Source organism: Poeciliopsis prolifica, unplaced genomic scaffold, assembly GCF_027474105.1.
Source record: "Poeciliopsis prolifica strain line A6 unplaced genomic scaffold, Auburn_PproV2 SCAFFOLD021, whole genome shotgun sequence".
Taxonomy (NCBI): domain Eukaryota; kingdom Metazoa; phylum Chordata; class Actinopteri; order Cyprinodontiformes; family Poeciliidae; genus Poeciliopsis; species Poeciliopsis prolifica.
In genome coordinates, this window is record NW_026562396.1 from 7,051,557 (window position 1) to 7,059,775 (window position 8,219).

At 39.8% G+C, this 8,219-nt stretch overlaps 1 protein-coding gene across 1 annotated transcript; it reads left to right on the forward strand.

Moving 5' to 3' along the window:
- The first annotated feature begins 237 nt into the window (after window positions 1-237).
- LOC129369499 (sorting nexin-1-like) lies at window positions 238-7,518 on the forward strand. The gene is made up of 15 exons (XM_055044954.1): window positions 238-392; window positions 826-949; window positions 1,662-1,780; window positions 1,933-1,993; window positions 2,123-2,166; window positions 2,253-2,394; window positions 2,826-2,904; window positions 3,062-3,137; window positions 3,709-3,822; window positions 4,073-4,166; window positions 4,290-4,495; window positions 4,669-4,812; window positions 5,353-5,433; window positions 5,755-5,826; window positions 6,457-7,518. Exons 1-15 carry the CDS (start codon window positions 273-275, stop codon window positions 6,505-6,507), a joined length of 1,527 nt encoding a protein of 508 aa, XP_054900929.1. The 5' UTR covers window positions 238-272; the 3' UTR covers window positions 6,508-7,518.
- The last annotated feature ends 701 nt before the right edge of the window (window positions 7,519-8,219 follow it).

The window sequence follows — 8,219 nt, forward strand, 5'->3', positions numbered from 1 at the left end:
TTTACGACAATCTTACAACGTCCTGCAGGATTTTCGAAATAAAAGATACTCCCTCGTCAAATAAAACATAAAACAGAAATATTTATGTCTTGCGCGGCCCGGTACCAATTGGTCCGCGAACCGCTGGTTGGGGACCACTGCATTAAAAGGACCCGATGAAACCAAAGGGCGTCGATGTAATACACATTGGGGACCGGCAGGTGTCACTGCAGCCGCCCTCTTCTCTGATTCCCTCACTTCCGCCCGGGACGCTCTGACTGACAACACGGACTATGGCGTCCAGCGCTGATCGAAATCCTCCTCCTTTCCCGGCGTCGGAGGAGCCAGAGCCCGAACCGTCCGACATGGCAGACGGAGACAGCGACGAGGGAGAGGACATCTTTGTCAGCAACGTACGTCTCCAGCCGTGTCGCGTCTGACGCGCTTCAGCGTGTCTGCGTTGTCCCGTGACAGAGAGGATGGGAGAGCTAGCCTCTTTATCTGGTCCGAGCTGCTTAGGAAAAGAGCCGAGAACCCCGCAGAGTAAACCAGGTTTACGGGAAAATTAGCAAAACTAGCTTAGATATTTTAATATATTTTTTAATTATCTTATTACACAACTAAACAATGTAACAATTTTTCACCTTTTTTTTTTACCCTGTAGTGATGTTAGTTTTGCTTCCCAGGTGAATTTTTAGCCATTTTTCTTGCTTCGTTTTTCTCTGCTAATCTTTTTTGCCCAGCCGCTTGCTTGCATCTGCCTGTTTATTTCGGTGCCAGCGGAGCGATAAGCACTTTCTGCCTTGTGGTTTGTGCATTTCTGAGTCCAAAACGTCCTGTCTGCAGAGCCACCCTGCATCTGTCAGTCGAGGAGTCTCTCAGCCAGAGGAGCCCGCAGACCTGTTCAGTGAGGAGGCCGCCACTGCCAAACCCAACGGAGTTCACTCCGATGACGATGATCTGTTTGCAGGTGAACGAGTCCAGGCGATAAACAATAACTGACGGTTTCAGGCGATATGTCGATAAAGATCGCTTTCTCGAAGACCAACAAGATTTTATTTGGAAAGGGCTCTTTATTATTTTATTTTTTTTAACTTGAAGGTATGTCTAAATATCCAAAACGAAACACGATGTTCAAAAGTAATGAATAAAATGGAAATATAAAATTTAAAAAAGCGAGCACAACCAAAACCGTTAATGAAATGGATTATGGTGTTTCCGTTTAATTGCTCTTCAAAAATATTAATTATTGGGATGGAGATTATGGAGGTTATTTTAATTCATCATGCGATGAATTGATAAATTGCCTATTGGGACAGGCTTAGTCGGCCATGTTGGATTTTGAGGTCTAGGTGGGTGTATTCCAACATATTTTTTTTTTGTGGAAATTTCTTTCAACCAATTATGCACTGTTAATTGATACAAGTGTTTTCAGATTTTTTTTATTTATTTTTTTTACCTTTGTAGTTGAATATAAAGCTGAAAAACTCTATGCCCTGTAACAGTACTCTTTTACGTTGTCTGTCAAGACACTGGTCATGTTTCCTGAGGCAGCCATTTAAGCTACTTTTAAAATGGATATCATTCAATTTGGTTGTCGCACAGTACTCTGTTAGATGTAGTTGTAAAGAATTTGTTTACTCATCTATAACGCAATCAAAACTTGTTTTTCTTGTCGCCAGAAGCACAAGCAGATTTAAGCTTAGATCCGTCCGGCGACTCTACTCATAAGGATCCGTCCTCTTCTGGCCCGCCGTCTGCTCGGAGTCCTGCAGCTCTGCAGCCCACCTCTTTGGAGCAGGTACAGCCCTTAACCGAGCTTCTCAGAAACCACTCGCATCGTCACCTCCGACTGCCTGTGCCTCATCTGCCACGTTGTGTTTCTGTTTAAGGCCAAATATTGAAACTGCTTTGGTTTCCAATTTTGTACAAATGTTGTCTTGCGCTTTGCAGCTGGAAGAAGAGGAGGATGGTTTCGATGTGGATGTTGCTGTCACTAACCCGGAGAAAGTTGGTCAGTTAAGGTTTTTTTTCTTTCGTTTTTTTTTTTTTTTTTTAAGATTGCAATAACCCATTTCTGAAAGAGTTTGTAGTATTTTCATAACAGTCTGAAAGTGTCATCTTTTTTTCCCCCTTCTCCTAGGAGATGGAATGAATGCATATGTGGCCTACAAAGTATCCACCAGGGTGTGTATTTTAAGGTTCTGATGTTTAACTCTGTGTGTGAAGTGTCACGTGGCCACTCACCGTCTTTTGCTCGTCTTCTCCTCCAGACTTTTTTGCCCATGTTCAAAAGTAAAGCCTTCACTGCCAGGAGGCGCTTCAGCGACTTCTTAGGCCTTTATGAAAAACTCTCAGCCAAACAGTCGCTCCACGGTTGCATCATACCACCCCCGCCCGAGAAAAGTGTTGTAGGTGAGCAACTGATTTACACATGCATGTCTTTTTCACATTGTCACAACCTCTAGCTTGAATGGGTTTTATTTGACTGTGACGTGACGAGGCAGCACAAAGTAGTGCATCGTTCTGCGGTGGAAAGGACTTTTAAAAGAAAGCTGCAAGAAGTCTCATTTGTGCAGATGAATAAAATCTTTTTATAAAATATTTAAAAATGATTCTTATTTATTTTTCCATTTTTTTGCTCCTGTGTTATTTTTTTTTTGTTGCAAGTAGAATCAGAAGTTTTTACTCAGAATTTCTCATCACAACGAGGAGTTTTATGTCTCGTTAAAACTAAAAGCTTTCTGGTTGTAACTACATGAAAAAAATGCCGTCTTCACTTTTTTTTAAAATTATTATTTGCAAAGAACTTTAACTTTTGTTCTAATTTTGCTTTGGATTAACAGGAATGACAAAAGTGAAGGTGGGCATGGATGATCCATCGTCTGTGGAGTTTGTGGAAAAGAGAAGAGCGGCTCTGGAGAGGTCAACATCCACTCGTGGTTTTTTTTTGTTGTTTTAATTAAAATACTTTCTACTGCACAAATTATTTCTCTTTTTATTTCCATGTATATTTCTGTTTTCCTCCTTGGCTTAGGTTTAGCTTTTTTTTAATGTCAACTCATGTCTGCTTTCTGTGTAGGTATCTTCAGAGAATAGTGTCTCACCCGCTGCTACTACAAGATCCTGACGTCCGTGAATTCTTAGAAAGAGACGATGTAAGTTTTTCTGTCAACATTACCTGTAGTGCAATGTGTGAGAAGCACAAAGCTGCTGCCAGGAGCCACAGAAATACTCCAGAAATGTATCAGTTTAGGTCGCCTACACTTCTTTTGTACATTTGTCATAATATAGGGTTTGAATTTTATTCATAATAGGCTTAAATTTGAGTTTGCGAAATCTGCATTGACCCTGGAAACTGCTTTATTGGCTTCATTTTCTGGTGATTATACACCCGGCACTACCTATGCTCATTAGAGTTACAGGTAATGGCCAAGTCTTCCTGCTGTAAATATAGTTTAACAGATGAGCATGCTACCGAAGACTCAAACGTTGTTGTCGTTCAGATCTTTGATTTGTATTTGTATAAAAAAGCAGCTCTGATGCTAACAGCAGCAGTACCAAGAAGTCACCAGACTTCACTCACATTAGCAGCACTGCAGTGAAAAGAGACTAAGGGTGCATAGTAATGTATATCCTGGACACAAGTGTTCAGGCCCAGGCAGTGGAAAGACGTCTATTCTTTAAAACGATTTATTGCCGACTTAATAAACCTGTATCTATTTTCAGCTGCCCAGAGCGGTAAACACTCAGGCGCTCAGTGGAGCCGGTTTCCTGAAAATGATCACCAAGGCATCCGACGCTGTCAGCAAGATGACCATCAAGATGAACGAGTCCGACACTGTAAGAGGAGCCAGCATGATGCGTCTTCCCATCTGCCACGCTGTGTGATGCTTCGAAAGAATTTCAAATTTGTGAAAATTCCTAAATTTTCAAATTAACTGGCATATGCAAACGCAAAATAATGCCATTTGTAGGGGGGGGGGAAACAAAACATGTTCAGAGCAGAAATTAAACCAAAATTATTGAAAATATATGTGCATGTGAATACCTTTGGTTTAATCTACCATTTATGTTTGTGTGTGTTCTTCAGTGGTTTGAGGACAAGTTCCAGGAGGTGGACATGGAGGAGCAGCAGCTGAGGAAGCTTCACGCCGTCGTTGATTCTCTGGTGAATCACAGAAAAGGTGAGCCGATGAAACGATGTCTTCCTGTCGAAGGGGCGAAAGAAGCAGCGCAGAACTTCGTATTCGACAAAAACAAAACGGCCTGAAGACGTTTTCTCGCCCTTCCTCCCTTCTCGACGCCAGAGCTGTGCATGAACACAGCTGTGTTTGCCAAAAGCATGGCCATGCTGGGAAACTCGGAGGACAACACGGCCCTGTCGCGGGCCCTCTCCCAGCTGGCCGAGGTGGAGGACAAGATGGAGCAGCTGCACCAGGAGCAGGCAGGAAGCGACTTCTTCATCTTCGCCGAGCTGCTCGCCGACTACATACGCTTGCTCGGCGCCGTGAGGGTACGGTGGCATCTTAATATACCAAAAAAAAACTGCCGAATAAAAACGTGAGGTTTCACTTTAAAGGCATTTTTGTTCAGCCGAGTTTGAACAACCGACTGGTTAATTGGCACATATCTACTTATGTCTATCAAAACCCATCTGGAATGTTTTTTTTTGTTGTTTTTTCACAGGGTTGCTTTGACCAGCGTGTGCGGGCGTGGCAGCGATGGCAGGAGGCTCAGAGCACGCTGCAGAAGAAGAGGGAAGCCGAAGCCAAGCTGCTGTGGGCTAACAAACCCGACAAGCTGCAGCAGGCGAAGGAAGAGATAGCTGAGGTAACGGCGCGATCCTTTGGCAGAAAAATTATCACATTGCATCACCTGGGGGAGTCTTAACTGTTAACAACAGGCGGTCAGCGTTCAAACAACTGGATGTGTCGTTTAGCTGAAAGCTAAAAGCACAAATGGTAAAATTTCTTACAGTTCACATTAATCTGCCTTTTCGTTATAAAAATAAAATCTATAAAAAAAAATTTGAAAAAATGTGTTAAACAAATCCAATTTACAATTTTTTTGTTGAGTACAGAATGTGGGCACTGTTTTCTGGCTTGTGAATCATCAGGGGTCAGTATGAGAGTCTTATGGAATATCAATAAAGGAAAATACTGTCGCATTGTTATTTACACAAGGACAAAACTTGACACTGTCTGATTGAGTTTATTTAAACCGTAAAATGAAACGTGCTGCATTCCAACCACTGAAGACAAACAAATATATTTATAACAGATTTCTCACATATCAGGGCTGGTTCATGATTGAATATGTAGGTTTAAATATAACTTGAATCATATGATATAATTTTCTTTGTTTGTTCAGTGGGAAGCGAAGGTCACTCAGTACGAGAGAGACTTCGACAGGATTGGGATGACCGTCCGGAAGGAGGTTCTCAGATTTGAGGTGCGTTGTACAGTTTTTCCATCTCAATGCAACTTTTAGCTCTTTTTTTTTTTGTTTGTTTTTACCCTTCATCTGCACTATCCAAAAGATGTTTATTTCTTGTGTTTTTAACTTTGTAAAGATACTAGTCATCTTCTGTGATTGTCCCCTTGACCCAATTTCTGCTATGTTGCCATGAAAAGATTGGCAATAGTCACTATTTGTAAAATATCATCAAGTGAGCAAAGAATTCCTGCATCTTCTTTTTTTATTATTATTATTGAATTTGCTTATTTTTATTGCCAACGATCTTAAGACATGACGATAATCTTCTCATTGCAGAAAGAAAAAGCAAAGGACTTCAAGAGTCAGATAATCAAGTATTTAGAGGCAATGCTGCAGTCTCAACAACGGGTAATTATCACACCAAATAAAGTGTTGTATCAGGCATCTATGGTTTCGATTAAGTTCTTTTCTTTTTCAGTTATTGAAAAAATGAAAATTTATTCATTACTTTTATTTATCATGTTAAGAGCAACTGGCAACATTTTCCTGTGACACCTTTTGGTTTCTTAATGACTTTAGCAGAACATCATAATGACCACCTGCAATATTTTCCCCTTAACTTAAATAAACAAGAACATGTGCTTCTAGACTAGAGGGTCTGATTGCGTAGAGCTTATAAAATGAGTTAAAATGTATTGTACTCCAACCATTTCTTAATTTTGGTAATGCAACCACAATAAATGTGTAGTAAGCTGTGCAAAGTGAATGTAGGGAGGTTGAGCAACGAGTCATGCTTTCTGTATGATCTAATCTAATATTTAGATTGTGAAATACTATAAGAATACCGAACTCCTAATTTGAAATGTTTAAGAAAAAATAATTTGTGTGCAACTTCTTTTTCTTTTATTTTTTAAACTGAGGTAACAGTGCAGTTAGTGAGCATATTTCACTGTAACCATCAAAGTTAAAAAGCTTTTAAGCAATTGGTCTCGCCATGTTTTAACAGTTTTTATTTGTCTCGCTCTGATTTCATTCCAGCTCATAAAGTTCTGGGAGGCGTTCCTGCCTGAAGCGAAGGCGATAGTTTAATAAAGTGGATTTTCCTTTTTTTTTTTTTTTTTTTCTTCTTTTTCTAAAAAGAAAACCCCAACTGCCTTTTTGAACACTCTTACCTCTTTACCAGAAGTTTAGAGAGAGAGAGAGAGAGGAAAGTTTTTGAAACGCAGAAGGAACTTCCGTCCGTTTTTTTCTCTTTGTCTTTATAATTCGAATGAATTCTTCTGTACAGACGTTTGATATAATAAGCTGCCACATGTATCTATATGTCTTTGACTACATTTTGTGTTTGGGGGGTGGGCGGGTTTGTTTGAAGGGTGACTGTAAAGCAAGATTCGAGCCTGATATGAACTTGCCTGAATAACGTGCGGGACTCGCCGTCTCGTCAGTGGATCGTTCATACCGAGAAACTCCACCGTGTGTCATTGTAGTTTACATTGGACGATAGTCGCTCCACTCCCAGCAGCCGCTGTGGAATAGATGCATGTTGCAAAGTTCGATGCACCAAAATGGATCGCACAAACGGAAAGCTTTTCTTTTTTATACTAAAACACCAGTGTTGATGACTATTAAATGTATTAACGCATTCTTAAGGTTTATTATAACACAATGTACTTTGGATATTAGAAACAGTGCTACAGTCCAGAACTAACGCCACAAGCTTATCAAAGTTTTGACCAATTGATTAGTTGTAAGGCAAGCTAAACAGGAAAGTACAATCTGTCCCACTATTATATTTATTGTATTAATGACTTTTTCGTCCATGTATTCAATATTGCTACATTTATTTTGTCGCCAGCCCAAATGAGGGAACGTGGACCTGTGACAGAGTTTGAATCACACAGACACTATTTGATCGTTTTCCTGCCTAATAGGCGGGCGACTGGTTAAAAACTGACAATAAGTGTTACGGTTCCTTATTTACTGTTTTCTGATTGTCCTTTACATAAAATGTGCTTTATTTTTATAACCACTTTGCATTAGTACATTCATTTTCTTTGAAATGGTGTTCAGGCAAATGTACAAAATAAATGTTTGACTAAGCTTTGGGTGTTATCTGTCGTGATTTTTTTTTTTTTTTTTGGTTCTCACTCTTTTTTTGAAAACTTCGTGTTTCTAGGCTTATTGCATATTTTATAGTACAGTAAATGTTTGCATTTTCATGCAAGCTTTGGGGATGACCTCAGTCAGGATTGGCTGTTTTCAGCAGTGTCTCTATCCTGTGTTCATGGGTGCAGCAGAACCAAATAATTCTTCAAAACACTTCACTTTTTCCACATTTTATATTACAGCCTTATTCTAAATTAAATTAATATCTTTCCTCAAGATTTAACACACAAATACTATGATGATGTGGAAAATGGGAGTCTTTTGCAAATATATTAAATATGGCAAACCAAAATTTATATTCAGATTTACATAAGTATTCACTTTTTTTGGTCATTTGTTTGTCCTTTGTTTTGTAGAAAGGTAAGGCTGAAAAGATATTCACAAAGAGGCAGATACTGTACTAGAAAGTTTTATGAATGTAGAATATTTGGCCAGCAGGTGGCAGTATACAGAGAAGGGCATTGCTGTCCAGTAAAATGGCTTTCCTACAGTAACTTCATCCACAAAAAAGAAGCCAGGCTTTAAACTTGTGCACCGCTGTGAACGTTTTGGAGGAACAGGGTCAACTATAATGAGGACTTCAGTGTAAATGTGGTTTTTCCTTCAGGCTGTAGACAATTGTGTGCTTGTTCCTA

Coding starts and splice junctions, on each gene's coding strand:
- LOC129369499 (XM_055044954.1), top strand. CDS start 273: ATGGCGTCCAGCGCTGATCGAAATCCTCCTCCTTTCCCGGCGTCGGAG. Junction 2,395..2,825: donor GCCCGAGAAAAGTGTTGTAG/GTGAGCAACTGA, acceptor TTGGATTAACAG/GAATGACAAAAGTGAAGGTG. Junction 3,138..3,708: donor AATTCTTAGAAAGAGACGAT/GTAAGTTTTTCT, acceptor ATCTATTTTCAG/CTGCCCAGAGCGGTAAACAC.